General features: G+C 50.5%; 2 protein-coding genes across 27 annotated transcripts in view; one reads left to right on the plus strand and one right to left on the minus strand.

Moving 5' to 3' along the window:
• Positions 1-4,247, plus strand: part of USP37 (ubiquitin specific peptidase 37) — a 94,914-nt gene extending 90,667 nt beyond the window's left edge. For all 26 annotated transcript variants that reach the window (XR_016231885.1, XR_011387108.2, XR_011387106.2 and 23 more), the window contains one exon: positions 1-4,247. Coding sequence is in view for 18 of the 26 variants with exons in the window: in XM_089329852.1 (XP_089185978.1) it covers positions 1-88 (88 nt within the window). In the remaining 8 variants the exon portion in view is untranslated.
• Positions 4,210-11,855, minus strand: part of VIL1 (villin 1) — a 26,956-nt gene continuing 19,310 nt past the window's right edge. The window contains exons 19-20 of the mRNA XM_051848171.3: positions 11,137-11,277; positions 4,210-5,256 (exon numbers count right to left, since the gene is read on the minus strand). Coding sequence (XP_051704131.3) covers positions 5,143-5,256; positions 11,137-11,277 — 255 coding nt within the window. The 3' untranslated portion in view covers positions 4,210-5,142. The remainder of the gene's footprint in view (positions 5,257-11,136; positions 11,278-11,855) is intronic.

Genomic DNA, 11,855 nt, shown 5'->3' on the forward strand with positions numbered 1-11,855 from the left:
GGAAATATTTGATGAGCTGCTGGAAACAGAAAAGAACTCTCAGGCACTTAGCGTGGAAGCGGGGAAGACGACACGGCAGGTCTCGTGAGGAGCCGCTCCTGGGTGGGCAGCGAGCACTGCAGATCCCCTTCCTGCCGCCACCCTACCTTCCTCTGCTGGAGGAGAATTCGGGATTCTACTTGATGCGGGAGCAACAGATAGCTCAGGGCCAAACCAAAAGATGAAAATTACAGTTACGTAGAATGCTCCAGGCTAACTATTTTATGGAAACCTTGGTCTCACATCTGTAGCTGATTATCCTCTTTTTCTCCTACAAGAGTGGCACTTCCTTTTGTCTTAGGAATACGTGTTGTAAATATATATGTGTATATATATATGTACATACACACACATACACACACGGAATGAATGGAGCCTTAAAGAGTTAGGATGAGCAGCCGGAGTCTGCCTGTTCAAATGAATAGCGCAGCAGTTTGGAGAAGGAATGAGGTTGTCCGAGTCTGTTCATCTGGGAAACCTGTAAGGGGGCGCAGATCAGTTGGTGTTGAGCTTTCCTGTTCCTTGAGTAGCTTCACTCAAGGCTGTGACCTTTCGTGTGTGTGTCTGATTAGTACAGCTCACTGGAAAGCCAGCTCTCCCTGCTACACTAATGACGGTTTGTTCTCCTGACAAGAGAGGGACATTTGTCACCTGACTTGAGGAGCTTTTTTTTAAAGTTCATGAATTTGTAATGCCTTTGCTGTTTACATGCAGTCCCAAGAAATGGATTTGTTGGTGCTTTGGAATGTGTTATGGTCCCACATTTGGTATCCATCATACACTTTGCATTTCCTCTAGAATGAGTCCTATATTATTTTGATGATGAAGATAAAGTTTTTTATTTTCTAACTTATCATTCTTCCATGGAACAGTTATTAACCTAAAATATTGTAACCAAAACCTAAGGTAGAAAATTAGGATTGCTCTAATTAGGACTGCCCAGCAGGTATACTTAGGGGTAAGGCAGAACACTAGCATCTCTGTGTCTCAGCAGTCAAGAGGAGTGTTGTGTCAGAACTAAAATTCTGGACCACTAAAGCGAAAGCCCCTGAACTATAGGATAAAACTAGAGCATTTAGCATTTGCTGCCTGGCTTTGCCCTTAAACACGATAAAAATTCAAGTGTGATTGGTTTAGGTAATCTCAAGAACTAGCACGGAACCAAGGTGCGTAATGTATCTCGTCTTACTCTCTAGGTGCTGTGCGTTGAGGCTAAGTGGGGTTGCACCGTTAATGCTGCATCAGTCACCGAGCTGACATAACTAGCTTGGCAAGCAGCTTCCGAAACCATAAAGAGTGAGTTTGAGACTGGAATTCTGTCCACAGAAGCATCATGTGAGCTCAGACTGTCATTAGGATGACCAGTTTTGTATAACAAAAGAAAACCTTCATTATTTTCTTTCATGCTTTTATGTAAATGAGATTACTCTTTAGCTCTGAGGTAGAAAGAAAACCACCTCAAGTTTTCAGGGAGAAAACATCTTAAAATCAATCATAGAAGATGCAGTATCTTTCCTGGGAGATTACATTCAACGAGCTCCAGCTGTATTCTTAGAACTTCAGCCCCTTGTGCAGCTTCCATTCTCGAATTGTAAATGGCCTCAGCACTGTGGCGGAACTACTGGCACATGCTTTGCCCCGGACCAGCCCCCTGCAGATACTACTGTGGTTGACATTTTGGAATGATATGGTGGTGGGAAATGCAGGAGTTTAGGGCTGTGGAAAAAACTAGCTTTACAGATTCTGTTTCCTTTCTATCAGGAGCCTCTCTGTTGTTTTTCACTTGAAGAGAACTGATTTTCTCATGAGTGAACTGAGGATGAAGCTCTTTAGCTAGGTGTTACCACTCTCCCTGTTGTGTTAGCGAATTTTGAGAGGCGCTGTCAGAAATGATCGGGAATGCTTTGAAGTGAGGGCTGCATTAAGACACAGAAAAAAACTAGAAATAGCGCGTCAACCTGGCTTGCCTCATGAGCAGCCTCATTTGCAGTACTTTGATAGCTTGCCTAGATGCACACTTGGCTCAGTAACCTGATTCTATGTGCTCTTCGTGTCCTGGGCAGGCCTTGTTAGCTGGAAGCAGGTCTGGGGTATAGGAGTTACCTCGTTGTTCATATACTTGGCAGTTTGGGACTCTCCTCCTGCTGGTGTCCGTTCATCACTGTGGCCTTGTCAGTCTTTCCCTTCTGCCTTGGCTGCCTCAGCTCACCCCTTTGACTAAAATAGACGTTGCAGCTGGACTTGATGATGGGGTTTGTTGGGTTTTTTGTTGGTTTTTTTTTTTTTTTTTTTTGAGCTGGCTGTATATATTTAAAAATTATAAAAAGATAATATATTATTTTTTGCACAATGTGATCAGTTTGCCCCGAATCAGAGGAGGGGCGGTTAGCACACTGGGGCCAGGGAGGGGCAGACTGCTTCAGCTCCCGGCAGGCTACACAATCACTAATCAGCCTCCTATCGAACATACCAAATGTGTGCTTACTTGCTTTAAAGACTTTAAGTTGGAACTTGATAGCAGTAAGTTCTGAACACAACCTTTTGCTCTCAGTTGGAATTTTTTGGAAAGGAAAAATAAACTAAATCCAAACTTGTTGGCAAATTGCATGTGGCTAAATGCTGTTTTCCCTTTAGTAGCCATGATTATAACTCATAAATTTTGTCTCAGCAGGATAGAATAAGAAGCAAGTCTATGAATTGGTCTTCTACTGTGATGCCAACACCTGTTTACTTGCTATGGTCTGTTCATTCCAGGCCTTGCTTAAGTGGCTCAATAACAAATATAACAAATAGAAATTGTTTACTTTTTGAGACATGCACAGTGGTACAGATAAGTTAACTCGGAAGGCAAGTACTAGACTACACATGTCCTCATGTTTCTAACAAGGTGACCCATGAAATCACCCTTCCTTACCGCACTACTGTGATGTAACTGCGTGTGGATAGTTACACATACAGTTGTGTAATGAAGATGACCTGCAAACACCCAAACGAAAGAGAGGTAGATAGTTTGTAAACTGGTTTGTGACCTACTGGAAAGGTTCTATCACAAGAACAGAAACACCCCCCCCCCCTTTCTTCTCTGTCTTCTACAAGGACTGCAGTGGATGCTCGTAATTATTTAGCCTTCTGTGGGCTTTTTGGATTTTTTTGTCGCCTGTTTGATATAATTGACCCTCCAAGGTGGACTTCCCTTTTAAGTCAGGGAAGCAGCTAGAGCTCCAACTGCACAGGAACCTTGTAATACGCGGAGAGCACTGGAAACACCAGCGGCCCCGTAGCGGATGCAGCCGCATCAGGATGTCCCCGCAAAGCAGAGGCACCCTTCCCCTCCCATCATGCTTCACACTGCAGACGTGTGCAAGACTAAACAGACTTCTGCCCTCGGACATCTTTCTAATGCATTAAGAATCCAGGGTTTGTTTTTTTTATGTGTCTTATTAACATCTGAAAAAATGCGTATGTTACTGGAAAACCATAGCTTTTTAGGCCTTGACCGTTGAGTGACAGTTGCGTTGCTGTGTCTCACTGGGTCACGGAGGCCCTGTGGCATGCCTGGTTACTACCGCACTTTAGGCAGTCTCTTTCGTTGTAGCCTTTGTACCCAGTTAGTAAATTGTTTCCTTTCCATGGGTGCTGTGTGTCTGAGGTTTTCAAGTTTTTAATGGGAAGTGTGGCAGTATGCATGTGAGCATTTGATTTTAGTAACACAGGCTTTTCTTAATGTTCGAATTACAGGTGCATCCACTGGTATAAGAATATAGAGTGGCATAAGGGTCTGGGTCAGGATCTAAGTGTGTCGGGTCAAATACCACAACAAAGAAGGGGTCTGTTTGGAAAACAGTAGGCCCTGAATGAGACGTCTCGTGGGTGTCCCGGGTTTCCCTCCCTCACTTCTCTGGCCCGCTGTGTTTTCTTTGTGCTTAGAGAGGGAGACAGAAGTGAGGTGAGGCTCCTGCAGTTTGCCTAATTGAGCCATGAGCAGGTTTGCTGGCAGCTTTGGCCACATGATTTGTGAGGTGATCCCTTTTGTGTTCAGAGTGGACTTCTGATTCCAGTTCTTTCTGTTCTGTAAGGAGCGGCACTTTATCTGTGTTTTAGCAGAACTGTTCCTCTGTATCCTTTACAGTTTTCCCTTGTTTTTGTTTCCTTTTTAAATTATGCATAGAGTTTTTTGTGTGTGAAATTAAAGCCTTTATTAACCTGTTCGTGCGACTGTCATTTCTGAGAAGGACACACTCTTGCAGACACTTGGTAGCCGGTTGTGTGAAGTTGCGGAGGTCGCCTGGACTTGATGCAGCACTTTAACTTCTCAGAGGAAATGAACTTCAAACCAGTGTCTGGCTGAAGTCACCACTGAGTGTCTGGTGGTCAGCTGAGGAGCCTGCTGAAGCTTTCCAGAGGCTTCGGGACAACCTGTGGGGAGCCTAGCAGTGGCCTTAGCGCTTCCTCTGCGGTCCTGTGCAGAGCGCCAGGAGACGGCTGCAAGAACAGTCGCGGGGCAGCGCCTGCCTGCCTGTAGGTCTCCAGCCTCCGCCCAGGGGCTGTGTTGTGCTCTGGCTACAGTGAGCTGGTGAGCATTGTGAAACCCAAGAGAGCGATCTCGTAGCCCATTTAACTGTCCTTCAAAGAAGGGGTCCTCGTTCACTGACCACCCGAGCAAGGCAGAAAGAAGGTGTATGGGAGAAGGAGAAGCTGTTATCCTGGAAAAAATAAATTGCAAACTGCTTCCGCCTGTCTGCCGTGGATAACAATGTGTCATGACGGAGAAGCAGCTAGAGCGACGCCTCCAAACTCGGATGGTGCGTGGAGTGTTCGCTCCTCTAAGAAGGGAGCGCCCTGCGCAGGATGGTTACAGTGATGCAACACCCCAGGATAGAAACAGCACCTTCACAGCTGCCGCTGGACCACAGGCTCCCTGCAGACCCATCATCTTTCTAAAGGAATTTGTTGATTACTAAGCAAAAATGCCATTGCCAGCCTGCTGCTCACAGGTACAATTTAAAACTTCACTTCAACCGGCAAAGGACTAATCCCAGTAATAAAAGCAAGGAAACCCTCAAAGCAAGGTAGGGCACTGCTTTCCAACCACAGTTCTGCTTCTCAGAACAGTCCTCTCTCTTTCTTGAGGTTCTGTTGTTTCCATCGAGGCAGGGCGGAGAAGGCAGCCGGAGTCATCCCCAAGGCCTTGGTGAAATCTTCAACGGACAGGTGCTCCTAGGAGAAGAGAGAGAGAGGGGGCAAAGGTCACTCTCCTCCCTAGAGGCTGCTCTGCTGAGTCGGGCGTGTGGCATAAGCAGTCGGGAAGACCAGGCAAGCAGCTGTCAGGGCCAGGAGAGGGCTGGGAGGAGGGAGCAGATGTGGGCTTCCTGCGTGCTGCTCCCTGCGTTTGTAACATAAACAGGTAGTAAATTGGTAAGTTGAACTCCGTCTCTTTCTACCAGGGTCAGGTTCACACAGGCCTGAAATGAGAACTGAGGTGTTTGACTTAGCTCGGTTAAGGAGTTGCTTCTCTTTCCAGCTCTCCGTTTTCCCCTCTGTAAGATGGGGAAAAAATCTCTTAAAGGCCAATTTTTGTTTACTTTTAGGACGGTGAAAATATTAACATGAAAAGGTACTGAAAACAAGCTGTCCAGTTCATCTGCCCTTGCTTAAACAGTGACCCCACGCCTGACCCGCAGAGTAAGCAGACGGACTCCCAGAAAGACGTCTGCCCCGGTCTGGGCGCTGCAGATTCTGCTGCTGTCACAGGAGGCGCTGCTCTTCTAGCAGAAGCCCAGCACCCCAGGAGCAGCCTCCTGGGCCCTTCATTGCTGTGGACCAAGTCAGACGGCGGCTAGGGAAGTAGGGCCGCCGGTGGACACAGCCGGCAGCGAGGTAACCCGTGCAGCGCTGTGCGCTTAGACACATGCAAGCGGCAACACAGTCGAACACAGTCGGCTCTCCGTACCCATGGGCTCAGCCAACCGTGGGTCAGCATTTTTTTTTTAATTGCCTCTGCTGAACACACAGACTTTTTTCCTAGAGTACAGAAGACATGCATGCCATGTTGAAGTGTCTGGGTTCAGTACTCCATTCCAGCCGCCCTGAACACAGACCCTGGGAGGCAGCAGGTGATGGCTCAAGTGCTTGGTTCCTGCTCCCCACATGTAGGCCTGGAGTGAGCTCCTGACTCCTAGTTTCAGCCTCAGCCCAGCCCTGGCCGTCACTGGCATTGAGGTGTGAACCAGTGGTTGGGAGCTCTATCTGTCTCTGCCTCTCGATTAAAAAAAAATGGTGGCACAACAGATTAAGTCACTGCTTGGGACACACCTGCATCCCATGTCAGCACCAGTTCTACTCTACTTCCAATCCAGCCTTCCTGCTGATGTGTCCAGAGAGGCCGCAGGGGATGGCTCAAGTGCTTGGGACCCCTGTCACCCACGTGGCCGATCAAGATGGAGTCCCGGGCCTCAGCCCGGCCCAGCCCTGGTTGTTGCAGGCATGTGGGGAGTGAACCAGTGGAGAGAAGCGTTCTCACACACTCTCTTCCCCCCTCTCTCTCTTGATCTAGCTTTCAAGTAGATGAAAGCAAACATTTCTTCAAACCTTCACTTTTTAAAAAATAATAGTATAGCAGCTATATACATACTGTTAACATTGTACTGGTATTGTAAGTAATCGAGAGATGATTTAAAGTATACAGGTGGGCTGGTGCTGTGGCATAGCAGGTAAAGCCGCCGTCTGCGGTGCCAACATCCATATGGGCGCCGGTTCAAGACCCGGCTGCCCCACTTCAATCCAGCTCTCTGCTGTGGCCTGCGAAAGCAGCAGAAGATGGCCCAAGTGCTTGGGCCCCTGTACCTGCAAGGGAGACCTGGGAAAAGCTCCTAGCTCCCTGTCTCTAACTCTGTCTTTCAAATAACTCTTTAAAAAACAAAAACAAATCTTTGGTTTTCAGCCATTTGGGTTTCAAATTTTCAAAAAAAAAAAGATTGTACAGGAGACAGGGCTGGTGCTGTGGCGTAGTGAGTAAAGCCACAGCCTACAATGCCAGCATCTAACATGGGCACCGGTTCAAGTCCTGCCTGCTCCACTTCCAATCCAGCTCTCTGCTGTGGCCTAAGAAAGCAGTAGAAGATGGCGCAAATCCTTGGGCCCCTGCATCCACATTGAAGGTCTGGAAGAAGCTCCTGGCTTCAGATTGGCACAGCTCCGGCCGTTGTGGCCATTTGAGGAGTGAACCAGCGGATGGAAGACTCTCCCCGCCTCTGCCTCTCTGTAACTCTGCCTTTCAAATAAATGAATAAATCTTTTAAAATAATAATTACAGTAATGTATACAGAAGAGTATGCATAGGTTCTATGCAATACTACTTTTTATATAAGGGACTTGGGTGCTTGCAGATTTTTGTTTTTTTTAGGGGTCCTGGAATCAATTCCTGAAAGATACCAAGGAAGAACTGTATTTTCTCTTTAAAAAAATTTTTTTTTAATTTTATTTAAAAGGCAGAGAGAAACAAGAGAAAGTTTCCATCTGCTGGTTCACTTCCCAAATGCCCACAACAGCTGGGGCTGGGCCAGGCCAAAGCCAGGAGCCCAGAACTGAATCCAGGTCACCCATGGTGGCAGGGACCCAAGAATTCAAGTCCTCACAGCTGCCTCCCAGGGTGCATGTTAGCAGAAAGCTGGGTCTGAGTGGAGGCTGCACTTGAACCTAAGCTCTCCCGTTCTGGGGCAGACATCCCAAGCAGCATCTTCCAATGCCTGCCCCTCCATTCCTGTTCTCACATGATACAGTCAAAGCTCGGAAGTCACGGCCATCTGGTCCCAACGCAAGTTCCCCTGCAGCACGCTGACTGGTTTGAGGCACTCCATGAGGCCTCTTGTCACCTTTGCCTCCCAGACCTGCGAGTGTAGGGTTTAGCTCACAGCTGAGTGGACTGCACCATTTCAAAGAGCTTCGTCCCTCTTGGCTTGCAGGTCTGTTCCTGGTTAGAAGGTAACATGTTAAACCTCATCAGTCTTCTATCCCACTGTGCAAATACCAGCTGGATGATTTTGTAAGAGCAGGCTCTCCCAGAGATGGTGGGAGGGTAGCGCAGAAAATACAAGGGGGCGGGGTGGGGGGTGGGGGGGTGGAGATGGGGAGAAGTTAGAAAGGGCAAACGACAAGTTCAGAATCCTGTTTTGCCTAGCTGTTGTGAGTAGGAACTGAATGGCTGTGGCTTCTCCTATGAATGACTAGGAGATTAGATAGCAGGATCCCACCTTTTAGTAGCCTTGGGAGTCACTGGCCTCCCTGCCTTTAGGCTCTGAGTGTCTCTGATAAGATTAGGGACTTGACAGAAAGACCTTTGTTCCCAATCTGAGATGATAAGATAGCAGTGCTGCCTAAGGCCAGCCCAGTGCCCTCAAGGCACGTGCAAGAACCCCAAATCCCAGCTGCTGTGACACAGCCTCTCCCAGCCTGCACCTCTGCTCCCCAGACACCAGGAGGCGGAACTCAGTGGGTTTCCTTTACACTGTGGGCTGCTCAGCTAAGGTGGACCCGCCCTGGGCAGGCCCCATTGTACTGACTCTGCGCGCGGCCCTGAACCAAGCGACTTCTTGGGAGACACTTGCAGGTGGACTTAAGATCGGATAGGTCTGCTGGCCCAGGTCTCTAACCTGGCACATCAGCCTCCCACCTGGGGGCCATTCTCTCTTGAAGGCTTCTGGGAACTAGATGCTGGGAGCCTTCCCCACCCCCAGGCAGGGCGATGGAGCGCCCTGTTTCCAGACCAGAGTAAATATGAATGGCTTGGACATGATGGGGTGGGGAAGAGGTGCTGTCCCCCAGTTCTGTCTGTAGCACCATCCCCCTCCCAGGTTTCTTACAGCTGTGGCTGCTGTGTCCCAGGCCCCCCTACAGGCGGCTCCTAGGCACCTGTCCAGCACAACCTAGGCCAGCTCCTCGGCTTTGCCAGCACTGCTGGACTCTGACCCCTCTGCCCATCCCAGTGGACTTGTATCTTTCCATTGGCCCTGCTCTTGAACCTGGCGGTCCTGCCAGCTGATTACCAGCCTCACCCATGCCCACATCCGCCCCTCTGGTTTACTCATCCGTGCCCAAACACTTAGATTACCTTCTTGCTGCTGCCACGGCCAGACCCCCGCCCCCGCCCCACTCTCACTGACTCACTTCTGAGTGCAGCAACCAGGGAGGCCTCGTGGCATGGAGCTCCCAGCTCCTCCCGAGAATGCACGCTGCCTCCATGACAGAAAAGCCTTTAGGTGCTTCTGTCATAGGGCTTTTTTTTTTTTTTTTTTTTTTTTTTTGACAGGCAGAGTTAGACAATGAGAGAGAGAGAGAGAGAAAGGTCTTCCTTCCATTAGTTCACCCCCCAAATGGCCGCTATGGCCAGCACGCTGCACCAATCCGAAGCCAGGAGCCAGGGGCTTCCTCCTGGTCTCCCATGCAGGTGCAGGGCCCAAGCACTTGGGCCATCCTCCACTGCACTCCCAGGCCACAGCAGAGAGCTGGACTGGAAGAGGAGCAACCGGGACTAGTACCCGGCGCCCCACCTGGGACTAGAACCCGGGGTGCCAGCACCGCAGGCGGAGGATTAGCACTGGCGTAGGGCGTTGTCTTGATGCCGGCTGTTCCACTTGAAACTAGCAAGCTGAAAAATCAGCCTGCTGTCACTCCCCTGGTTCCGTAGCATCGTCTGCCCCCAGCCTCTAGAAAAGACTTCCTTACGCCGCTGGATGTCGGGCTGGCTCTGACTCTGGCTTCGCAGCTTGCTAGCTGCAGAATGCTAGCTAAGTCATCTCCTGTCTCCAGACCCCAGCTTTCTCAGGCGAAGCTGAGGTCAGTGTCACGGTGAGGGCACAGCCTTCTGGCCTCCTCACAGAGGGGAGGACCCAGGAGAGGGGACGCCATTTTCCCCTCACACAGCCTTGATGCAGCAGTGACCACGGATTGTTGACTGTGCGCTCTACATGTTTCTCTAAGCCATCTCCTCACCTCCTTGGCCACCCCTGTTCTAGGGCCCCAGGTCCGCCAGCCTGGCAGCAGCGATGCTGTCCTGAAGGGCTTGGCCGCCCTTCCTTAAGCAGCCAGAGCGACCTGTGGAAATGTAACCCTGCAGGCCGGAGCTGCCGTGTGGTGGGTTAAGCCATGAGCGCTGTTTCGAGTCCCGGCTGCTCCGCTTCTGATCCAGCTCCCTGCTAACGCGCCTGGGAAGCAGCAGAAGACGGCCCAAGTGCTTGGGGCTCTGCCACTCGTGTGGGAGACCTGGATAGAGTTCCAGGTCCTGACTTCAGCCTGGCCCAGCCCTAGTTGTTGCAGCCATTTGGGGAGTAAACCAGCGGATGGAAGATCACTGCCTCTCCCTCTCTGTGACTCTGCCTTTCAAATAAATAAATAAAACTGTGAAGGGGGGTGGGGGGGAAGAAACGTACATCTGGGCCAGGCACATGGCACAGTGGTTACATCTCATAGCCAAGTGCCTGATTCAGGCCCCACCTCACTTCTGGTTCAGCTCCCTGCTAATGCCTACGCTGGAGGGTAGCACATGGTATCTCAAGGACTTGGGTCCCTGCTACCCACGTGGGGCACCCAGATGGAGTTCTGGCCTCTGTTTGGGGTTTGGCTCTTGTGAGCATTCGGGGAGTAAAGCCCGCTCACTCGCTCTCACTCTCACTCTGCCTTTCAAATAAGTAAAACCCAAACAGACAAGCAGATCTGTCACTGCTTCAGCTCTAATGGTGTCCCTTGCGTGTATGGGCAGCCAAGATGGTCCTTAACATGCGGGAGAGGGCACTGTCCCCTGCCAGCCCCCCACAGGGCCTCTGACCCGCGCACTTCTGCCCTGGCACGCCTGTCACTCGCTTTGCTTCAGGAATCCCTGTTCACCTGTCAGGAGGGCATCTCCGTGATAGTCTTCACCTTGGGGGCCCTCATAATCCCTGAGATTAGACGAGGGAGTAATTGGGCTTCTCTGATCTCTCTCCCCAAAAGACAGCAGCTGGCAGGAGGGCAAACCCAGGTCTGTCTCGTTCACCACAGCAGGACACAATCTGGGGTCAGGTAGGCTGTGCACGTCTTTGTCCCCCCTGGTGGAGGCTGACCCACCTCCTTCCGGCTGGGGTCCACCCCATCAGGGAGGTCCTCCACAGACTTGTTCACCAGCTGCTCCAGGGGGAAGATGGGCAGAGGCCCGGAACTAAGGCTGGTGTAGGCGTTGAACATGTCCACGCTGGGGTTTGTGACCTCCTGGAAAGCACACGGAGACCCCTGGTTATTATTCAGCAGGTGCATGGCCACCCCCTCGGCTGCCTTCCTCTCGGAAGCCAACATGGATTCCAGGACCCATTCTACACCAAGCGCACACACACTCGTGAGGACACACGCGCTGGACTGGACCCAGGAGCTTCCACAGCAGTTTGACTCCAACCCAAGATGACCTGTTTTGCTCAATGACTAATTAACTGCCCCATGGCTTCCCCTGGAGTTTGACTCTGGGAATTTATGACCCTCTTTCTCTTATCTGTTGTGAGGCTGTCATCCATAAATTCACTTAGCCTGAACTTATCTGTTTTTAGCTATGCACTGTTAGTCACCAGGAGGGTGTATTGATGCCACAGGTCCTCGCCCAGTGGGTGGAGGAGCCCCGTGTGTCATCCTTTGATTACCCCAATGAGCGGGGAACTCGCTCCCAGGCGGAGTGCATCTCTGCGGAGTTGGCTGTGTCCTGTGTCCCCTGTGGCCTGTGACCCTCTCGAAGGAAAGGCTTTCCTGTCGTATCCCCGAGCCCCAGGCCTGCTGGCTGAATACATTGCCAGTGACTAACT

This window comes from Oryctolagus cuniculus, chromosome 3 (assembly GCF_051225735.1).
Source record: "Oryctolagus cuniculus isolate XC-2025 breed Fujian yellow rabbit chromosome 3, ASM5122573v1, whole genome shotgun sequence".
Lineage (NCBI taxonomy): Eukaryota > Metazoa > Chordata > Mammalia > Lagomorpha > Leporidae > Oryctolagus > Oryctolagus cuniculus.